The sequence below is a fragment of the Oncorhynchus kisutch genome, linkage group LG7, assembly GCF_002021735.2.
Source record: "Oncorhynchus kisutch isolate 150728-3 linkage group LG7, Okis_V2, whole genome shotgun sequence".
Taxonomy (NCBI): domain Eukaryota; kingdom Metazoa; phylum Chordata; class Actinopteri; order Salmoniformes; family Salmonidae; genus Oncorhynchus; species Oncorhynchus kisutch.
The window spans coordinates 22,823,632-22,847,263 of record NC_034180.2 but is presented as its reverse complement, the minus strand read 5'-3'; the positions used below and the strand labels follow the sequence as shown (position 1 = coordinate 22,847,263).

At 44.7% G+C, this 23,632-nt stretch overlaps 1 protein-coding gene across 2 annotated transcripts in view; it reads left to right on the top strand.

The window, feature by feature from the left end:
- The window catches only part of kiaa0586 (KIAA0586 ortholog), a 122,815-nt gene that overhangs the window by 41,382 nt on the left and 57,801 nt on the right, over positions 1-23,632 (top strand). The window contains exons 10-15 of one of the 2 annotated variants that reach the window (XM_020487724.2): positions 10,164-10,383; positions 11,894-12,049; positions 13,423-13,682; positions 19,239-19,311; positions 21,760-22,053; positions 23,170-23,347. In XM_020487724.2, coding sequence (XP_020343313.1) covers positions 10,164-10,383; positions 11,894-12,049; positions 13,423-13,682; positions 19,239-19,311; positions 21,760-22,053; positions 23,170-23,347 — 1,181 coding nt within the window. The remainder of the gene's footprint in view (positions 1-10,163; positions 10,384-11,893; positions 12,050-13,422; positions 13,683-19,238; positions 19,312-21,759; positions 22,054-23,169; positions 23,348-23,632) is intronic. The other variant, XM_031828688.1, reaches the window with a different exon arrangement.

Here is a 23,632-nt window from a genome sequence, read left to right as displayed (position 1 = left end):
GAGGGCACGACAAAACCTATTCTCCCTCAGGAAACTGAAAAGATTTGGCATGGGTCCTTAGATCCTCAAAAGATTTATAGCTGCACTGGTTGCATCACTGCCTGGTATGCCAACTGCTCGGCCTCCGACCACAAGGCACTACAGAGGGAAGTGCGTACGGCCCAGTACATCACTGGGGCCAAGCTTCCTGCAATCTAGGACCTCTGTACCAGGCGGTCAGAGGAAGGCCCTAAAAATTGTTAAAGACTCCAGCCACCCTAGTCATAGACTACATAATTATCTCAAATACCTCGACACCGGTGCCCACGCACATTGACTCTGTACCGGTACACCTGTATATAGTCTCCACATTGACTCTGTACCGGTACACCTGTATATAGTCTCCACATTGACTCTGTACCGGTACCCCCTGTATATAGTCTCCACATTGACTCTGTACCGGTACCACCTGTATATAGTCTCCACATTGACTCTGTACCGGTACCACCTGTATATAGTCTCCACATTGACTCTGTACCGGTACCACCTGTATATAGTCTCCACATTGACTCTGTACCGGTACCACCTGTATATAGTCTCCACATTGACTCTGTACCGGTACCACCTGTATATAGTCTCCACATTGACTCTGTACCGGTACCACCTGTATATAGTCTCCACATTGACTCTGTACCGGTACCACCTGTATATAGTCTCCACATTGACTCTGTACCGGTACCACCTGTATATAGTCTCCACATTGACTCTGTACCGGTACCACCTGTATATAGTCTCCACATTGACTCTGTACCGGTACCACCTGTATATAGTCTCCACATTGACTCTGTACCGGTACCACCTGTATATAGTCTCCACATTGACTCTGTACCGGTACCACCTGTATATAGTCTCCACATTGACTCTGTACCGGTACCACCTGTATATAGTCTCCACATTGACTCTGTACCGGTACCACCTGTATATAGTCTCCACATTGACTCTGTACCGGTACCACCTGTATATAGTCTCCACATTGACTCTGTACCGGTACCACCTGTATATAGTCTCCACATTGACTCTGTACCGGTACCACCTGTATATAGTCTCCACATTGACTCTGTACCGGTACCACCTGTATATAGTCTCCACATTGACTCTGTACCGGTACCACCTGTATATAGTCTCCACATTGACTCTGTACCGGTACCACCTGTATTTAGCCCAGCTGTAGTTATTTACTGCTGCACTTTAATTATTTTTATTATTTTTAAAACTTTTAATTTTTTTTAGGTATTTTCTTAAAACTGCATCGTTGGTTAAGGGCTTCTAAGTAAGCATTTCACTCTAAGGTTACACCTGTTGTATTCGGCGAATGTGACAAATCAAATTTGATTTGATTTATATGAATGTATACTACACAACCGGAGTTGCGTATCACTTTTAACAAATTCCGTTATAGAAGGTCAAGTAAAAACCCAAACCGGTATACTGTAGAATACGGTATACCGGTCAGCCCTAGGTCCCATAATAGCCAGGAATCGGTTGCCCAGAGCTCTGGGGTTGAATGAAATGTGTTTGATGAATGTTTGTGTGATCAAAGTATGTTATTCATAGTCTAGGCTCCAGATATCACAGCACAAATTGGGTAAACTAAACACAGGCCTTTTTGTGTAAAAATGAAACAGATGTTGGATGGTTTTGACTACAAAGGCATTGGCCACTGCAAACAGTCAGGCTCAACAGTCTGAGTTACACCAATGACACCACCCTAGAGGGAACTACATTGGGCCGGAGGAGTGGCAGCTATTCCTAGAATAGCTGCCGGGGCATCAGGTGATCAACGCAAACTACGGAGATGAGGTCACATCTGGTAGATTTGATTTATTTGGACATAGAGGGGCTGGAATTCAAACGTGTGCTGCTTGATGATAACGTCTCAATGAGATTGGGGGGCGTTTGGGGAGTGCTGGTGCTGTGGCAGCCAAGGTAGAGGAATGGGGATATGACTGTGCTGGATGGAGGATGGTGCAGCAACAGGAAAAGACGCACGTGAAAACACCAAAGCAGAGAGGGTGAGACCACCACCACCAGGCTCCCTGATATGCCTCTGATAATGATAAGATAATAGCAGCTATTCTGGTGGTGGTGGGAGTAATGACCGCATGTTGAAGGCAGGATGAGGATGGTTTTAGGAAGTGGCCAAAATAATTCCAATGTTCAAGGGGGCGGGGGGCGGTGGAGGATCACATGTCGAACTCACAAAGACAGATGTTTTAAGAGCTAACCTACCGGATGTATTATATTTTGTTTTGAATCATTTCAGCTTTTTCTCTGTGGTTCATTCATCATTTTTTGAAGTCACTGGTTTGTCAAAGACATCCCCCTCGCCTCACACCCACTCTACACGTGTCATAGTTCCATCTATAAATACTCTATCTGGCTTACGGATGGGATATGAATTGTCTCGACACCTCTCCTTTGCACTCACAAAGAGAGAGACATTTGAAACTGTCCCCATGGCGACGAGTCCTCGTTCTACCTTTTTCAGAGGAAGGGAAAGCAGTGGGAAGTCTCTCCTTCACATCTGGCACGGTCCTCTCTCCATCAACAACCCAATCTTTTTCAGCCTTTTTAGTTGAAGGTATCTTCCCCTCTTTTGTCCACCAGATTCCACTTTAAGTGTGTGTGTGTGTGTGTTTGCCTGCCTGCCTCTGCAGGAGAGAAGGGCTGGCTAGAGAAACGGGCTGTGCTCAGTACAATACAGAACAGTCTTACCTCGTTACCAGAGAGAAAGACAATGTATGACCATGAGGTGAAATTTAAGAAGCTGCCGACAATAATCAAGTAGATCCGTTAGTATAAAAATCACTGAGACGTGGCGAAGGACTGACCAAGACCTCTAGCTTCCAACCCAACATGATGTGTTGTATAACAAGACAGAAATGTAATATAGATCTTGTTCTCATATCGACTTTCAAAACATTTAAAAAAACATGATCAAACATATAGATTTCCCGTCAACGTGGCATCATTTCTTTACCTCCATAATGATTTTCTGATCAGGTTTTACACACAGGCACATCTGCATGGCTGCACGCACACCTGTCAACAGCTTGTAAGAAAAAAGTGGTGTCTGAAATAACACCCTATTCAAAAGTAGTGCACTAACTGTTTCAGGGTGCCGTTCCAGACGTTGCCGGAGTGAGTTGAACAATCTGTTCTATTTGAAGGGAGGGAGAGAGTAGACATTTGCATATGGTGACCTCTAACAGGACGTTTTCTCTCAGAGTCCCTGTATCTCCACCCTAATCAATTTGAGCAAGATCAAAAAGGCTGGCATCAACAAGCCACTCTCTCGCTCTTCAAATGGATTAGCTCATTTTGAGGCGTCTTAAGGCTGATTGAAAACATCTTACTGAGTGGGATACATCAGCGCTACCAGACACACAGCATGACATTCTGCCTTAATGTTTATTTATTGGAAGAGAACAGAACGCCCCCGAAAGGGAAATGAAGGAACCAATGCTGCTACTTCTTTCTGTCTCGGTCTCCCTCAGAGGGCAGAACTGAGGGCAGAACAGACACATCATTGTGTGATTGCAGTGGTGATTTTAGCATGTGAAAATGTTCTTATAGGCCTCCCGGGTGGCGCAGTGGTCTAAGGCACTGCATCGCAGTGCTAGCTGTGCCACCAGAGACTTGGCCTAGCGTCGTTCGGGTTGGGGAGAGTTTGGCCGGTAGGGATATCCTTGTCTCGTCATGCACTAGCGACTCCTGTGGCGGGCCGGGCGCAGTGCACGCTAACCAGGTCGCCAGGTGCACGGTGTTTCCTCCGACACATTGGTGTGGCTGGCTTCCGGGTGGATGCGCGCTGTGTTAAGAAGCAGTGCGGCTTGATTGGGTTGTGTTTCGGAGGACGCATGGCTCTCGACCTTCGTCTCTCCCGAGCCCGTACGGGAGTTGTAGCGATGAGACAAGATAGTAACTACTAATAATTGGATCCCACGAAATTGGGGAGTTAAGGGGGTCAAATAAAACTTTTAAAAAAAAATGTTCTTCTGCATGCCAGCAAAGCCACTACACAACAACACAAAAAAAATTGTTATTTGCACTTTAACGGTACCCACTAACTGTTAGGACCTACATAAAGGTACACTATAACGGTACCCACTAACTGTTAGGACCTACACAAAGGTACACTTTAACGGTACCCACTAACTGTTAGGACCTACATAAAGGTACACTTTAACAGTACCCACTAACTGTTAGGACCTACATAAATGTACACTTTAACGGTACCCACTAACTGTTAGGACCTACATAAAGGGACACTTTAACAGTACCCACTAACTGTTAGGACCTACATAAAGGTGTACTTTAACGGTACCCACTAACTGTTAGGACCTACATAAAGGTACACTTTAACAGGTACCCACTAACTGTTAGGACCTACATAAAGGTACACTTTAACGGTACCCACTAACTGTTAGGACCTACATAAAGGTACACTTTAACAGTACCCACTAACTGTTAGGACCTACATAAAGGTGTACTTTAACGGTACCCACTAACTGTTAGGACCTACATAAAGGTACACTTTAACAGTACCCACTAACTGTTAGGACCTACATAAAGGTGTCCCAACAGCAGAGCTTTCTATTCAGCACCATGGAGTGAATTCTTACCTCTTGCTACACCTGGTTATCAGCGGAGCCTTGTCTGGCAGCGAAACAGTTCATTCAGCCTCATTTACTGCCTGATATGGCTGACTTGCTTAAACAAATGTGTTTTTTACTGACAATTCAGATGTACAAACTATGGCATAAGGGGACGACGAGCGGATACGGGGCAATCCGTAATTTCAGTTAAGACATTTATGAGCGAGCTAGGACGGACGTAGTCAATATAACTTTGTTCAGAACTTTTGAAATGTACAGCCACAGAATTCAGAATGTGGGCCATTCTTACAGTATTCTCCCTGTACACCAAGTCAGAGCCATAGGATAAATAAATGTGGCATATACGCAGACAATGAATGCTCATACATTATTCAATGATTACATTTCTCTAAAACAGGCTGTGGGCTACATGTGCACCACCAAGTCAGAACAGTAGGCTAAGTTTTGAGGGGGAAAGGGACCACATAATCAGGGTGAGGCACATGGGCTACTAACAGCTTACTACACAACATACACTTAGTATTACTTTCTTAGCTACCGTATACATATTTCCCTGGTATATTACATCATTTTATGAAGCAGCATACAATACATATTTGGACTCATCTTGTTGTGCTGTACTCATTTGAAAAGGAAGTTTGCGCGGTGGTCCTTGTGGGCAAATTTGATCTATTGTCATCAAAGTCTGGCATTTTCTGGATGGATGGTGCTTTCAAGACAACTGGGAACTCGGAAAGAAACAAGGTCGATCATGACATCAATGATCTTCATGTCGGAGCTCTAGAAAGAGGCCCGAGTTCCCGACTTGGAATTCTGAGTTGGATGACCATTCAAAACGTATTTTCCCAGTAGGAGCTCGTTTTTTTCCCCGAGTTCCCAGTTGTCTTGAACTCACTGATGTCTGAGATTTCCCAGTTCCGAGTTTCCAGTTGTTTTGAACGCAGCAGAAGTTATGCTGGATTGACAGCATGGCCAATGTATTCAACCTTTTCTGGCCCATGGCATATGAATGTTTATCCTTTTAAGCTTGTAAAAGAGACCCTTAAAACCCAGACTTGGACCATACACCCACTCCACTAAATAGCAGGCTAGTGATTGCTTTGCAACACTTGCAGTTAGCCACTGATTCCTTCCAAACCACTCATTATTGAATTTGCGATTGTTGTGTTATGTTTATGTCCAAAGTACAAATGAGAACTGATGTTTTATCTGTAATTTCTCATCATATGACAAGGATGGAAAAGGATGACTGTAGATTGTCGATGTGATTCATGACGTTGACTTCTTGTCTAGCTTGCTAGCTAAGATTTTCAATGTATGATGTTGACATGATCAGTCCAATCAAAGCTACGGTACATGTGTTTTGACTTCATTTTATATGTGCTCAATGACCTTGAGCCTTCTTGGATGGGCACTTCTAATGTAACTCTATGGCAGCACCCAAGGGGCTTGAATTTTCGAACTCTCCCTGTAGATTTTATGGTGACGTAGTGTCCCCATGAGTGACAGAACAATGAGCCAATCACGGCACAACTAGAGAACATTACCAACCCCTACGCTCCGTATTTTTCCACTGGCTGCCCCACCATCACAGAAAGCACTGAGCTAGGCTGAAACACCTGCATTTTGGAGCTGCCTTACTCAAGAAAGCAAAACAATACCATGTTTATATTTGGCTTTATTAACTCAATGATTATTCGATTTTTTTTTTTTTACATTGTTTGCAAACTGATATGTGACAAGTATTAATGCCAAAATAACATGCAAAACATGTATTTTAATTTTTTTAGCTAAACAGGTGGGGCTCTCCCCGACCTCCCCTGAATGACGGGTTGCCACTGTGAAGATTGACATTTACACCATGTTCCATGTTAGTCCATGGATCTAAAAGTCTGATAATGGTCAGAGGTTGTTAGATTCTCCTTCCCTTTGAAGTTTACCTTGTATCATTTATGCATACATTTTCCTCAGTTGCTTACATAAATGTCAATGTGTATCATATTCCCGCCCAGCACAAAAAAAAAATGAATACATTATTACTTGTTTTTGTAAACCCCACACAGCGGATCTGACTTTCATGGTTCTACCGCCATAGAGGACTTAGTATACTGAGTAGAGATGCTGCCGTCCTAGCAATACTTCTCTGTTTTAGCCTGGACGCTAGGATTACAATCTCCTGGAACGGAGTGGAATGTCAAGTACACAATACCTGTCACTGCTACGCATCCAGAGTAAATCCTGTCCTTTGTCAGTTTGAGTCAGAACATTCCTAATCTGCAAGATTCTTTGAGTTGTGTCAAAAAATAAATCTTCCCCTCCCTACAGAATGAAGTTGCGAGTGTAGGGCCAGTGGCCTGGGTATTGTATAAGGCAGTACTGTGAAGATTCCAGGGTTGCTAGACGTGTGCTGCAGAGACGCGTGGTGCAGAGCCCCTTTCTGCTCCAAAAGTTGACAGGATGATTGCTACCCACACGGCAGCCCTCTGTTCTGTTAAATATGGTTGCCTCCTGAATTATTGGCACCCGAAGTAAATATGAACAAGAAAAAAATCTGTGAGAAATTTTTTATCATGATAAAATCGTTTATCGGCTTGATCTTACACTCAAAATATGATGAGTCTAAACTTTAATTCAGTTTAAATTGTTCAAAGAACACTTAGTACTTTGTGAGCCCCTCCCTTTGCCAAGATAACAACTCTGAGTCGTCTCCTATGTTTGATGAGTTGGGAAAACACATAGGAAGGGTTTTTGCACCATTCCTCCATACAGATACTGTCCAGATCCGTCAGAGTCCTTGGTCCTCACTTGTGGACTCTCCTCTTCAGTTCACCCCTCAGGTTTTCAATGGGGTTTAGGTCAGGGGACTGGGATGGCCTGAAAAAGCTTGATTCTATGGTCAGTGAACCATTTTCGTGTGGATTTAGAGGTAAGCTTTGGATCATTGTCCTGCTGGAATATCGATGACCCAGTTTTAGCTTCTTGGCAGAGGCAGACAGGTTTTGGCCTAAAATCTCCTCATACTTGGAGTCCATGATGACATGTATCTTAACATTGTTACCAGGGCCTTTGGAAGGAAAACAGCCCCACAACATTACAGATCCACCACTGTACTTCACAGTGGGGATTAGATTATTTTCTGCATGACCATGGCTCTTTTCATGCCAAACCCACCTCTGGTGTTTGTTTCCCAAAAGCTCTATTTTAGTCTCATCTGAAAATAGAACCCGATTCCTATCAAAGTTCCATGGATATCTGGCAAACTCCAGGTGCTTACGTTTGTGTTCTGGTGACAGCAGAGGCTTTCTTCTGGCAACCCTTCCAAATAACTTGTTGGCTTGGAGTTGGCGTCTAATTGTTGTTTTGGAGACTCGGTGACCCCAAGATGTAACCAACTTCTGCAATTCTCTAACTGTGATCCCTGGAGATTTTTAATGCGACTTGAACCATCCTTCTTACTGTGCGTGGGGGCAAAATACACCTGCCTCCTCTTTCAGGCAGGTTCATCACAGCTCTAGTTGTTTTATATTTCTTAATTATTGACCTAATAGTGGATATGGGTATTTTCAGGAGTGTAGCTATCTTTCTAGAGCCACTGCCTGATTTATGAAGGTCAACAACTTTTTGTCTCATTTCATTTGTGTTCTCTCTGGCCTTTCCCATGTTGATGGATGACTAAGGGAGTTTGGCCTGGGTATCAACTCATATTTATACCCCAGAGAAACAAGAAGCCATGGATGACCACTTAAGAGTTCCCAAGGACTCAGATTAACTTTAAAAAGAAAAATCTTAATCAATTTGATTTTGTTAATAAGCATTTCAATAATTGTGACACGCATGTTTTAGAATAAAACAAATATTTATTTTTATAAAAAAATAACTAAATTAAAGGTTAGATTCATATGATATTTTGATTGTAAAATCAAGCTGATAAACAACAATGACATTTTTCAGCAGCCATTTTTTTTTTCTTCATATTTACCTAGGTTGCCAATAATTCAGGAGGGAACTGTAAATAAGTACACACACACACCCTGCCCAGAGGATGGGCGCTGCCTCTGCCTCTCAATGGTAACCTTTGCATTGTGAGCAGGACTCAGGGGGAGCCATACATGTCATGTCAGCTAGCCTCTCTCGCATCTTCTCTTGTTTCCTCCTTCCCAATGTGGGATACACTACATTAAAATGTGTAGGCCTCAGTGTTCTCTCTCTCCATTCTTTTTGTTTTGTACATTATTTTATTTTGACAAAAGTAGTGCACAGGGCCTTTACATGTCCTGTATTAACGTACAGCTATATCCGTCTGCAGCGCGGGCAAAAAAACCAAATCTAACTACTTTTCGGCTATGCAGAAAAGCTGCAAGAATGTCTCCATCGCCTGCTGTGAAACCATAGAAATTAAGGAATACTTTTTTCAATTTTTTTTTTGCGACATGACAAGACAAAAGAATCCAGAGGATCGTTGTGATTTCAATGGCGGTACTTTTGTGTGACAGTTTTGGCAATTCACAGTAGGTGGTTCTGTTCCTGCCTGTAGAACCCGACAGGGATGATTATAACAGTCTGTCTACTGTGGATGAAGTTGCTTTTGTATCATTTCAAATATGTTACTATGATGAAGTTAAATGGAAACTGTCTGTGTGTGTGTGATTAATTTCTCAAAAAATTGGACAGACCCAGCAGTATTGGAGCCATTGAGTTCACAGTCAGTAACACACGATGAATTGTCAACCCTACACTATAAAAACAGTTCATTTGAAGCACACGCACAGAGTCAGAGAGGCCTTGGTTGTACCTCCATGAACCCCCTCGCTCAGATCTTCGGAGTCCACTCATTATCGGCTCCATCCCTGCCAGTGTAAACACAGCTCTCAGCTCCAATATTAGACGGATTTGATTGTATGCCAATTATCACTCATATGAAACTGAAATGTAAATAATGAGGCTCATTGTACAGGAAAAGGACGGACAGTTCATGTGTTTTTTTTCATACACTAATAACAGCCTGTTACTATTGGATATTGTAGCGGGCTAGAGTCTCAACCAAGTATGGCAATATAACAAGACAGACGGCCTCATTGGCCTCTGAATGACCCTATGGGCTTTCCCCTCCATCCAAAGCAGGACTCACTCGACTCAGCCACTTAATGCAGTTTAAGTCTTTGGCAATCTAGCAACAGCATTACGTAGTCTGCTCGGAAGCCATTCTATGTGTGAGTCATGTTATTGGTTCTGTGCCACCACTCTGGTCCTCTTCCCTGAAGGGCAAACACTTCTCCAGGCCAGACGGAAGGCTGGCTCTCCTCTTCTACTTTCCTAATGGATGAGCTGACCAAGCTCAGCGGGCACATTCTGATTTTGTAATACCATCATTACAAAGTTGTAATGATGTCATAGCATTGCCATTGCAGACAGTTTTGCCTGCAAAGATGGAATTTGTGTCATCTGACAAGAAAATGAACAATAGAAGCATTCTTCATCTAACGCCCACACTTTATTTCCTTACAGGGAATGCCAAAACCAGCAAGAGGGGGTTAGAGAGCTGGTCATTGCAGCATTAGCGAAGCACAGCGACACAAATCACCAAGGTAGAGGAGGAGGAGGTCACCAGCCAGGCCTCCCATCATCCTTTGGGGTTCCTGAGCAACCCAGCTCAGCCGTGAAACGAGCCAATGATACACTTCAGGAACTGGGACGTCTCAAAACTGAGATGCAGACCCTGCTGCAGGTGAGATGGACTGACTGAGAGGAACTATAAACTGTCAAGAAATATCAACTGTCTATCTTATCAAGAATACTGTATATAGAGATTTTCCCTGCACTTTTTTAAGCCTTCTTGAATAACCTCTACTGGTAGCAATATAATGAGAACAAAAGAGGTCTGAGAACAGAGCCTTGAGGAACTCCAAACTATTGTCAAACAGTTTTCTTTTCCCCTAGAAGATAATCAAGGTCAAGCGAAAAACTGTCAACTGCTGTCGGCCCTCACAATGACATTCCCATTACACCAGTTCTGTGTGGCCTTTTCCATTAACTTTCCTTTTGTATTCTAATGCACCAAGTCTATAAGCTGTTATTGCTGGGTCTTGCTCAGTTCCTCCTAAATCTATTATTGGCATATTGGAGACATTCAGACTGGAGAATGAGATTATCCCTGTACCCATTTATTGCTCTGAACGACAGGAGGCACCCCGACAACACACACACACACACACACACACACACACACACACACACACACACACACACACACACACACACACACACACACACACACACACACACACAGACAGAGCCGTCAGGACGTTTCCTGTTTCCCTAAGTGGGCCAATATCATCCTCTCGTCTGTGTTCAGCTTTGGGATTTTGCTAATCTAATTGGTGCCTTTACCACTGATGAAATCAAGCCAAGACACGAGTGTGTCTGGTATTTCAATGACCAAGACAGCAGTGTTCTATTGTTTCTACCCTCTCCCTCTCCTCTCCCTCTCCTCTCCCCTTAATAAATTACAACACTTCTTCATCCTTACCCAACGAACGCGCTGCCACAGCCGCCCGACGCCTGTTCCCGTCTATTACACTCTGATCCCGTCGCCGCGCCAACCAGGCATTGAGTTTCCGAGCACGCCTCTGCCGCTGCTGAAAAATTCCATCAGCTTAGAATAATGTAGCACACGGCAAATTATACATTAGCATATAATTGAGGATGCAGGGTGTGAATGCTATTTGGCCTGCCGCTGTCTGTCTGCCTGCCTGTCTGTCTCTCTGTCTCTGTCAGTCGGTCCGCCTGTTGGTCTGTAGGTCTGTCTGTGGGCTGCAAGAATAGGAAGGAAGCACGTTTCTCTCTCTCTCTCTCTGTCTCTCTCTCTCTCTGCCCTCAGAATAGGCAGTAACACCCAGGTCCCTTCGCTGTGTGTCTGGATTAAATGGAATGCCTGTCATTGTCACACCAGGTTTTAATGCAGTAGTTCTTTTATCGTGGGGTTTAGTGGCAGGCACGATCATTTAATGGTCGCCCGTTCTGCTGGTGTAGGACATTTGTGAATGCTTGGTCATGATGAAAATTTATGAGTACAGCATTTCTGTGTCCCTCAAATGATCAAGTGTGGCCTCTTACAACGAGATCAGATCCTCCAGTATGACTTTGAGTCAGAGAAACATGTCCAGCCAACGCCACTTTGTGTCAGTCGGGTAGTACTCAGACACCCTGTGTTGCGTTCCACTGTCCTTCTCATCCAGGCTCGCGAGGCTTTTCCTGCTGCAGAGAGCAGAGAGACTGTCAGAGAGACGGCATCAGCCAAGACCAGCAACACCACAAGCAGCAGCAGCAGCAAGCAGCTCACTATCCCCTCTCCCGCCAACATGCACCACCACCCTCCTCCCTGCGTCTCCATGGTAGGTTTCCATAGCAACCCCTGCCTGCCTCTGCAGTGCCAGCCTCACGAGGTAGGGAGGTTTTCCTCCATACATTCTGTAATGTACGGTCTGTGTTGCCATCCATCCATCCATCCATCCATACCAAGCCACCGCCAAGCAGCGGACAGACACAATACCACACTTGTATCCCTGCATTTTCAGCTGTGTCCCCATTTTATGGACTTAAAGCGATAAATCAGTGGTGTTGTTATCTCTGTTTTACACATGGACCAAAGGAGAATGCACAATGGCTAGAGCAGAAAGAGATTTCCCCAAGCCTATTATTCAACCACTCTGGCTTTTTCTACAGAGAGAAAGAGTAATGATGACAGTTGTCGCATTGGTTGGTTGGTCCAGTGCTAGCCTATTGGTGTGTTGGGTGAATACTCTATTGGATGTGACTCATTGACATGCATTCTGACTAAGTTTGGTCAGTCTGGTGTTGTCACAATGCCTGTTCTCTACAGGTTCTGGGATTGACTTGGCAACTAAGGAATTTCTTCTTTCCATGCTGTACCTCACCAGACTCTTTCAGTTGCCACATTTCAGACAGAATGACTGAATTGCTGTCAGCAGCGCAGATGTGAAAAGCAAGGACGAACCTCCCCCCTTTACTGCAGTCCACTGTTGTTGTGAAAATGCCTTTCCCACAGAAACGAGCGAGACAAAAAACCCGCTTATACACAAAAGTCGGGAAATGGTGTCTGATAACCGTGTAAGTGGTCTTGATTTTGCACTATTTGTGAAAGCGACGGGGAAGCACGAGGCTGAAACAAACGACCCTCGGCTAGCGAACGATGGAAGGCTGTCGTCTGTTCCTCCCCACGCAGCCACGCGGGGCAGCCAGCCACACAGATTCATGTAATATATATATACGAGACGAGAACAAGATGAGGGGAGGATGAAAGAAACATCCAAGGTCTCCAGCTGTATCAGATCTGCCTGAAAGGAATGCCTGGTGATGGGTGGGGAGAAAGAAGAGAGGGAACAGAACGGGTCCCTATCTCTCTCTCTCTCTTTCATCAGCACAGGAAAAAGGTGATTTTGGAGTAACTATTGCTATTGGTAGTGGATGCAGCGGATGCAAGAGCCTGGCTAGCATTCTCTCTCACCGCTGCCTGTCGCCCGATAGTGACCTTATTAAAGCCAGAATCAAACTGGAGTGTAATGGATTCTTCTTTTATTTTACTCCTCTTATGCTTCTGAATGGTTTTGACCTAAATAGCTAAGCCCAGCCGACAAAAAGTTGAAATGTGTGGAGCCGGAGGTAATCGAGATATCCATTGAAATCTAGATCTTTCTTTCTAAATATATGTCTCTGTGGTGAATATATGTCTCTGTGTCATCTAAAGGTCCCCCCACCCTCCCCCCAACAGTCTCGGGAAGAGGTGGCCGTAGTGCTCCCTACAGTCCTCCCCCTGCCTCCCGCCAGGCCCACCCCCACCCTGCTGCAGCAGAGCCGGCCGTGCCCCTCCATGTTTGAGGATGCTGAGAGGGTCCTCCGGCAGGTCCAACGACACAAGAAGACCCTGGAGGAAAATGTGGAGGCCATGCTGAGGGCTAAGGACGGAGAGACCCTGTACTCTCAGTTAGAGGCACTCTCCTGCAACAGGTAACACACAGGTGGACTGCTCCAGTCTCCCCTGCAGCTTGGGGCTAAAATTAGCCTGAATGTTACGCCAATGTTGTTTCCAAACATTGGAGTAAAACAAGTTCATATTCTGGGTTCTGATGGGGTATGACAGTTGAACTAAGCTCATGAGGCATCAATGGGTATAATATCCTATCGGTAATTTATCAGTCAAAAAAATGGATGTGGCAACTAAAGAGTCGAGCTTTAATGGACATAAACAGATCATTTCCTTAATAGAACCTTTGTTGAACTCTAAGCAGTTTAAATGTTTGAGGTGACTCCCCTCCACCACCAGTATGTATCACCACCGATGTGAGGGTAGAGATGTTAAAGATGGAGAACAAGCCCAACAGTCTCCCAGCATGGTCATTCAAGCAAATCTATCCCTGGAGAAACTTTCTGACTATAATAAATGTCCTCGCAGCATTTTGGGTTGTTGTTGTCAAGTGGGGAATGTGCGGAGGGCAAATTGGGAGAATTCAGGGCAGTGATTGCCTGCGCTGAGCTCCGTTGTTGAGAGCTGTGTATCTCCTGTTGAGAGCACACTGGAGGCTGCAGAGGTCTAAGCCAAGTGGAACAATCCCTATGACAGGCAGTTGTCAGTGGGGAGGAGAGGACGGGATGCGTCCCAAATGACGCTCTATTCCCCATGGCCCCCGGTTAAAAGTAGTGCACTACATAGGGATTAGGGTGCCATTTGGGACAAAGACGACTGCTGCCCTGCCAGCTCTCAGCCTCTCAGCTCGACCCAATAAATTCTATGTGAGATGTGGACTCTGAAGTGACTGACTGGAAACTGGGGACGCTTATATTTGTCCTGTTTCACTGCAAGTGGAAGGTAACCTGTGCGAGGTGTGAAATGGAATCAGCCATTATTGACAGCGATCCTGGAGCAATTAGGGTTAAATACCTTGCTCAAGGGGCAGATCCACAGATTTCTCACCTTGTCTGCTCGGGGATTCGAACTAGCAACCTTTTGGTTAATGCGCTAACTGCACCTTGCATAGATAGACATGTAATGTTGTGATGAGCAGTGAGAATCTGTAATGTAGCAGATGTTTGGCATGTAGGGACATCTCAGCGCTTCCCTCCACTATCCTTCTTCTCAGTGAGTCTGCTTGAGAGACGGTGAGGACCCTGGAGGTTTTACCCAGGGAAATGGTACCTTATTTATTCATGGTAAGGTAATGGCACACAAATGAATGTAATTTCTTTCATTCTTGACTGATTTTTTGTTTCCCTTCCTTGCCAACATTAGTATCCAGTAGGTCATCCTGCCATGTTGTTTCTGGAGAACTGAACAGGGAGAACTTTTGTGAAAGCATGGAGAGACCATTGATTAATCAACGTTGTAAATCTCAGGAGATGTCTCGTTTGGTTGTGTTTGTTTGTTTGTTTGTTTGTTTGTTTACTGCCTTTCAAACAAGCCAAGAAATTGTCAAATCACTTCCTCATATAAAAGAGAGAGGTTATTTGAAGTATATACAAAAATATAAACACAACATGTGAAGTGTTGGTCCCATGTTTTTATTTCTGCACAAGTTTGTTTACATCCCTGTTAGTGAGCATTTCTCCTTCGCCAAGATAATCCATCCCCCTGACAGGTGTGGCATATCAAGAAGCTGATTAAACAGCCTGGTCATTAGAGAGGTGCACCTTGTGCTGGGCACAATAAAAGGCCACTCTAAAATGTGCCATTCTGTCACACAGCACATTGCCACAGATGTCTCAAGTTTTGAGGGAGCGTGCGATTGTCATGCTGACTGCAGGTATGTCAATCAGAGCTGTTGCCAGATAATTTATTGTTCATTTCTCTACCATAAGCCGCCTCCAGTGTCGTTTTAGAGAATTTGGCAGTACGTAACCGGCCTCACAATCGCAGACCACGTGTAACCACGCCAGCCCAGGACCTCCACATCCAGCTTCTTCACCTGTGGGATCGTCTGAGGGGAGGGAGGGAGGGGTACTGAGGAGTATTTATTTCTGTGTAAAGCCCTTTTGTAGGAAAAAACTGATTCTGATTAGCTGGGCCTGGCTCCCCAGTAGGTGGGCCTATGTCCTATCAAGGAATTAGGTTAGGGGCTAAGGTTAGGGCCTAATGCAATTATTTAAATGAACTGATTTCCTTATATGAACTGTAACTCAGTAAAATCTTTGAAATTGTTGCATGTTATGTTTATATTTTTGTTCAGTATAAATATCCGCTACACATCCGAAGCGTTGCATTCATCTTATGGAGTGGTGGCGGAGCGATGCCTTTTCATGCCTAGAGATTCATTGTGACATTAATAAAGTTCACGTGGGTGAGATTGCCTAATGGCTTGCGATGCAGCACCCAAGGCTGAGCTCTGTCTCATTCTCGCTCTCTCGCTCTCTAATGGAGTGCGGAATAAGTGGTTTAAACATTGAAATGGAGACGGTTTGGCTGCCTTACGTCCACAGCACACAGACAGGGTCCTTCAGAAAGGAGTAGTCTTTAGCATAACGATACAGAGTCTCTCTCTGGGTGAAAAGTCATCTCATTACAGCCATAATATAACAGGAGTTTTCAATGCTCTTCCAATCATAGAAACAGGTTCTAATTCTCTCCCGCACTGAAGAAGCTAGATTACACCAGAAAAATATCATTACTAGAGTGGACAAAGCTTCTCAGACCACAGCAATTTCACTGATTTGAGTCGCATGGGTTCACTCAATATGGTGTTCTAATCCCAAGGATTATACATGGTGTGAATGATAAATCTGTCCAGAGAACAGGCAACGAGAGGAACCATAGGATTTCAACATAAAGGAAAGTACAGTGAACAGGTTACTCAGATGATGTCATCACATAGCAACCACATACACAACACACATTACTACAGTATGATGTGTTTTCAGTTTGTTTTTTAAAATGTTGGCTCAGTGGGACACTACTCCCTCCACCTCGTATTATAATATAACTAAAACCAACCTGAGCCAAAATGGCAGCTCGTACGCTGATCCTCTCCAAAATGGCAGCCGGCCGATAATCAGCTCTGAGCTAATGTCAGAGCATGACAACACAAACACACTGATTGATGCAGCTTCCCCTCCGCACCCCATAATGGCGTTAGTCTTTTCCTTCATTGGAAAGGTCACAGGACTAGGATGGGGCTGCCAGATGCTCAGGTAAGGGGGAGGGAACTGTAGCGGACTGCTTGACATCCCCTCAAATGTGACTGGATGGTTGCCTGGTGGATTCAGTCATTTGTATGGCATGACATTGTAAAATGAGGCAGGGGTGTGACTTAATGCCATCTATTTCCACACAACATATTAATGAAGCCATTTGCAAACAAAAATGTGCCTCCATCTCAATTGCTCAAACAAGCGTGGCAGTCTGCTCTGTTTACTTGTGTTATAGCTCACCAGGTGGGTTCAGTGAGAACACACTTGGACGTGCGTCCTGGCCCCGGTCCACACCTGTCTGCAGTATCTGTGTTCCTAGAGTTGGTGGACTACTTCCACTATCACCACTCCACAGCGCTCTTGTTCTTTTTCAAAAACTGTTCTCGATTAGATTTATTTCCTCTCATTTCTTTTGTTTGGCCTCTCCAGCGTTGTGCTGCCGGACACATGCTGTCTCTGGCTTAAATATGAATCCCGATATCCCCTGTCTGTAAATTAGAAGCAGACAGCCATTTGTCCACGAACCTTGGCAGTTGGCACAGACAGTTGTTTGAATTTTTCAAACAAAACATTTCTCGGCAGGGGTTCAGGCAGCCTTGTCTGTTGTTGTTTCTGTGTTGGATTACAGAATAGTTGAGTCGTGGTGCTCGCTCTCCTCGACCTCATAGACAGTGACGCACAGTTCCTGTTTTCCATATTCCAGAGAATTTCCTGATGCTGTTCCAATGGGGATATTATGCCTGCAGACAACTATCATTAGGCCTAGTTCTGGTCATTTCTTACCATCTGTATGAATCATTGCATATTGGCTGTGTGATTCCCTGGCCTCCGCTTTCAGCTCTCATTTAAATGTTTTACATTGAATTTTGTCCAGCAGTTGATACGTTTGCCATCATGGACAAAAGCCTGTTACAATAAAGGTATAATCAGGCATGGTGAACATTCTAGAATAATAATAGTTCAGGGTTGTTTTCGAAGCAAGTCGTTTACTGAAGGTCACATGCTGAACTGATGACTGACACACTTGGGCGGCAGGTAGCCTGGCGGTTAGACCGTTGGGCCAGTAACCGAACGGTCGCTGGTTCGAAAACCCAAGCCGACAAGGTGAAAAATCGGTCGATGTGCCCTTGAGCAAGGCACTTAACCCCTTATTTGCTCCAGGGGCGCCATACTACTATGGATGACCCTGTAAAACATCACATTTCACTGCACCTGTGACAAATTATTATTATTATTATATATTTTTGTGTCTGGAGGCATCGCCTGATTAGGTAGATCCATCCCAGATCACACACTCAAAGAGACACCAGGGCTTGGAGCTAATGCAGCCATGGAGGGTAGCTTCATCTGTATGGGTAATGAGGTTTGGGTCTGTGTCAATAAAGCTCAACTCCCTCTCCTCTACCCTCCACTCTTCCTCTCCCCTCCCAATTCAGCCAGCTGCTCACCTCACAGCAGAGACCATACCCCCCCACCCCCCTCACTCCTCAGGATCTCAGAGGGAAAGGGAGATGGCATTTTTCTGCCCAGAGACAGCGACTCTCTCCTCAGCATCAAAATGAGGAGCTAGCTGCCTCCCTGCCTCGCTGACGCACACACACATACACACACACTTGCGTAAACACACACACACACACACACACAGCAGCCCTGGTGGGCTTTCCTCACTGAGCTGCTGCATTGATTCTGAGTTCTGGTAGGAATCTGTCAAGCCTCAGTACCCTCTCTCTAACTCTTATTCCTTGTTCTGTCTGGATAGCTGGCGCGGTGCTACAGAAATACAAAAGGAGAGGAGAAAGTGGGATCTGCATAATGTGGTCTTACCCTCTGATTATATCCCTCTGCCGTTCTCATATCCATAGCCGATGAAGTCAAATCAAATTGTATTTGTCACATGCTTCGTAGACGACAGGTGTAGACTAACAGTGAAATGCTTACTTACGGGTCCTTATCCAACAATGCAGAGTTAAAGATCCAATAAAAAGTCAAAATAACATGGCTAGATGTAGGGGGAAAAAAGTGTATTGATCTGTTGTGCTGATGACACAGTACAGTATATTAGGGATATACTAGATCATCTGGTTCCAAGTGTGTGTTGATATGGGTAGACAGACGATGCTCTAGCCTAGTGGATATAGCCAGCTACCGGTTTAGTTAACATGAACAGTACGCACCCATTCCCGTTATTATGACACATACTTAGTGTTTGCTCATACGGAAACACATCAAGTGCTGTGTTACGAGTTCACGTTGATATGGTTGAGTGTCCTGGGAAGGGCAATACTGCGTGATTTATGTTATGCGGTGTGGATGGGGGTACATTCCGTTGGTAAGTTGGGGACGTTGGCTGCAGCTCCAGCATGGTAAAGCATCCATGTGTTCCAGGGACACCACAGAAGAAGTCAGGATCAAGAAGACTGTGGATGCATGGATCAATGCCCTGAGCAAGGATATCCAGGTGAGTCATTTCAGAAGGTCACCTTGAGTCATTTCAGTTGGTTCGATCCAACTGCCGGTTTTGTTTTTGGTCCAGTTGGATCAGCATATGGTGCACAACATGTCCAGTTGAATAGTGCTAGATCAAAGTGTCTTATGAACACCCGACACCCCATAAGATATTACATTTCGTTGACATTACTCTAAGTAGTCTGCCAGAGTGGTATGCGATCCAGAAAACTATATTTTTCAAGTCAAGTCTTTCAACTTATTTTCAACCCTTAGTCCTCCTCTGAGAGATCAAAATAATCCATGCAATTTGGTTTAAATGCTCCGTGCTGTTTGAAAGTAAATATCTCGGCCACAAAAGCCGCGAGGGACTGAGTTCAGCCGCCCTTTTTTCTAGGCTTTGCAGCAGAGAGCATATTCCAACTGGTTCTCTTTTTTTTTTATATATATATATATATATATATTTTTTTAAAGCTTTCTGGCACAGTTGAGAATTGACTCAAACTCCGAGTTGATGGTTCACAATTTCACTGTGGTAGAAGAAGAGTGATGCTCCATAAAAAGAAGAGCATTTGAGCAGCGGTAAAGACTGCTGACTGTGCCAAATGAATGTCCCCAGGCTTTCATGTCCTCACGTCCAAATATCTACAGTACCAGTCAAAAGTTTGGGCACACCTACTCATTCCAGGGTTTTTCTTTCTTTTTTGCTATTTTCTACGTTGTAGAATAATAGTGAAGGCATCAAAACTCTGAAATAATCATGTGGTAACCAAAGAAGTGTTAAACAAATCAAAATGTGTTTTATATTTGAGATTCTTCAAAGTAGCCACCCTTTGCCTTGATGAGAGCTTTGCACACTCATGGCATTCTCTCAACCAGCTTCATGAGGTAGTCACCTGGAATGCATTTCAATTAACAGGTGTGCCTTGTTAAAAGTACATTTTTGGAATTTATTTCCTTCTTAATGCATTTGTGCTAATCAGTTGTGTTGTGACAAGGTAGGGGTGGTATACAGAAGATAGCCCTATTTGGTAAAAGTCCATATTATGGCAAGAACAGCTCAAATAAGCAAAGAGAAACGACAGTCCATCATTACTTTAAGACATGAAGGTCAGTCAATCCAGAACATTTCAAGAAGTTTCTTCAAGTGCAGTCTCAAAAACCATCAAGCGTTATGATGAAACTGGCTCTCATGAGGACCGCCACAGGAAAGGAAGACCGAGTTACCTCTACTGCAGAGGATAAGTTCATTAGGGTTACCAGCCTCAGAAATTGCTGCCCAAATAAATGCTTCACAGAGTTCACGTACATCTCAACATCAACTGTTCAGAGGAAAATGCATGAATCAGGCCTTTATGGTCGAATTGCTGCAAGGAAACCACTACTAAAGGACACCAATGAGAAGAAGAGACTTGCTTGGGCCAAGAAACACGAGCAATGGACATTAGATCGGTAGAAATATATATTTTGGTTCCAACCGCAGTGTCTTTGTGAGACGCAGAGTAGGTGAACGAATTATCTCCGCATGTGTGGTTCCCGTGAAGCATGGAGGAGGTGTGGTGGTGCTTTTCTGGTAACACTGTTTAGAATTCAAGGCACACTTAACCAGCATGGCTACCACAGCATTCTGCAGCGATACGCCATTCAATCTGGTTTGCGCTTATTGGGACTGTCATTTGTTTTTCAACAGGACAATAACCCAACACACCTCCAGGATGTGTAAGGGCTGTTTGACCAAGAAGAAGAGTGATGAACTGCTGCATCAGATGACCTGGCCTCCACAATCACCCGACCTCAACCCAATTGAGATGGTTTGGGATGAGTTGGGCCACAGAGTGAAGGAACAGCAGCCAACAAGTGCTCAGCATATGCGGGAACTTTCAAGACTGTTGGAAAAGCATTCCAGGTGAAGCTGGTTGAAAGAATTCCAAGAGTGTGCATAGCTGTCACCAAGGCAAAGGGTACCTACTTTGAAGAATCTCAAATATAAAATCTATTTTCATTTGTTTTAACACTTGTTTGGTTACTACATGATTCCATGTGTTATTTCATAGTTTTGATGTCTTCACTATTATTCTACAATGTAGAAAATAGTTGGGGGTTTTTAAACTCTTGACCAAACCTGTGACCAAACTTTTGACTGGTACTGTATATAATTAATCTGCTGAACCTGAAGAAATTTGTTTCAATTACGGTCATGGGATGTGTCCTAAATGGCACCCTGTTCCCTCTATAGTGCACTACTCTTGTAGTGCTTTATAAAGGGAATAGGGTTCAAATGTGTCTCATGGCTGGATGTTGTCTGTTACTTGTCTGTAGCATCTGAATCCATTGTCTTTGTGCGAGGCAATTACCACCAGACAATTACCATTTCTGAACAAAGGACTATCCCAAGATAGGTCACTAAATGCTGTCCTCGAGTAAATCCCCCGTTGCTTGGTTGTCGTTTTTTTTGTGGCAGGCCGACATTACGAAAGAAGACCTTGTTGCTCAGACGAGAGCTAAAGTCAGAGAATCCTCTGCTGCTGCCGCCATGTTGCCCCAGAAAGACAGAGGGACCAAGAAGGACACCACCACCTGTAGGCTTAATGACGTGAAGAGCAGGAGTCAGACTGGGGGGCCTCGAACAGCAGGAAGTAAGCCCTGTCAGAGAGCCGGCAGAGGACAGGCAGAAAGCACCGAGGAGCTGAACAACAGACGCAAACACACCGCTGGCCCCAGTGTGAGGCTGAGACCTTCTCCATCTCATCAGGTGGTGAGCAACATGACAGCACTGAACCTGCTCTCTATTCCCTGTGTAGTGCACTACGTTTGACCAGGGCACTATATAGGGAATAGGGTGCCATTTGGGACAAAGACAACTGCTGCCCTGCCAGCTCTCAGCCTCTCAGCTCGACCCAATAAATTCAGCCTTTGACAGCACTGAACCATCCACCCCCTTCATTTCACTCATCAACAGACCATTAGCAGCGTGACATCACAGCCCGTATCTGTACTGTCTCTTTGAACACAACCTGCTGTCTTTGCTTTTCTGAAACCCTTTATTTACTCATGTCATCTATTTTAGTGTTTCTAGTGTTGACCGACTTGTCGACGGGAACCGAACAGCAAAGTGGTCGCACCGCTGCGTCGCGTGTCCTGCTAGTCTTACCATCTGGACACAGACACGGCATTTCTGAAGCTTCCACCACGTCGGTTCAACAAAATGAGGTTTTCTAAACGGGGCCATATGTTTCCTCCCACATTGATAAGAAGCACGACACCTGAACCAGACAAAGAACGAGCCTGCTTATCTCCAAGTTGCATACCTTTTAATGTTTAATGGCCGACCGCGTTGCCAATGAGCCCAAGAACAACGTGCAGACCGAACCGAGCGACCCGGACAGTGCTTAGTATAGTTTACCCCTGTGTCAGCTCTATCCACTTTCAACTTTCAGTTTCAAGTTTTTTGGGGTCACACATACAGTGGGTGTAAAACAGGTCAGTGACATGCTTGACTTGCCAGCTCTTTCCCAACAATGCACAATAAAGCTAGTAACATTCCACAGAAATAAAGCATGTGAAATGGCAGAAGAGAAGAAACTAAATATGAGAATGCAGTTGTACAGGTCTTCTATGCAGGTCAGTGCGGTATCCATGTGGCCATTTCTTTGTGTACAAGCCTGTTAGGTGTTCTCTTTATTACGCAAACACAGGAAGGACGAGCCACACGGACAGCGCTTCAGATATAAGGTTGAAAGAAAATAGCTGGAGGCTGAGAAAAACAACACTCGGTACAAGAATCAGTGGCGCTGAAGTGCAAAAAGTAGCTTCATCGGTTCCACAGACACACACACACACAGTAGTGTTTCATAGTCTATTCCTATTACAGAGTCAGTGTGGAGAGATGATGTCAAACCAGGATGGAGAGGAGTATTTGGTGAAACTGTATGGGAAGGCTCTGTACGAAGGCAATCGGAGGACACTGAAGAAAGGGCCCTATCTCCGATTTAACTCTCCCTCCCCAAAGTCCAAAGCCCCGCGGCCAAGAGTGGTAGAGAGTGTGAGAGGTGAGTGGTAGAGAGTGAGAGTGGTAGAGAGTGTGAGAGGTGAGTGGTAGAGAGTGTGAGAGGTGAGTGGTAGAGAGTGTGAGTGGCAGAGAGTGGTAGAGAGTGTGAGTGGCAGAGAGTGGTAGAGAGTGTGAGAGGTGAGTGGTAGAGAGTGTGAGTGGCAGAGAGTGTGAGAGGTGAGTGGCAGAGAGTGTGAGAGGTGAGTGGTAGCGAGTGTGAGAGGTGAGTGGTAGAGAGTGTGAGAGGTGAGTGGTAGAGAGTGTGAGAGGTGAGTGGTAGAGAGTG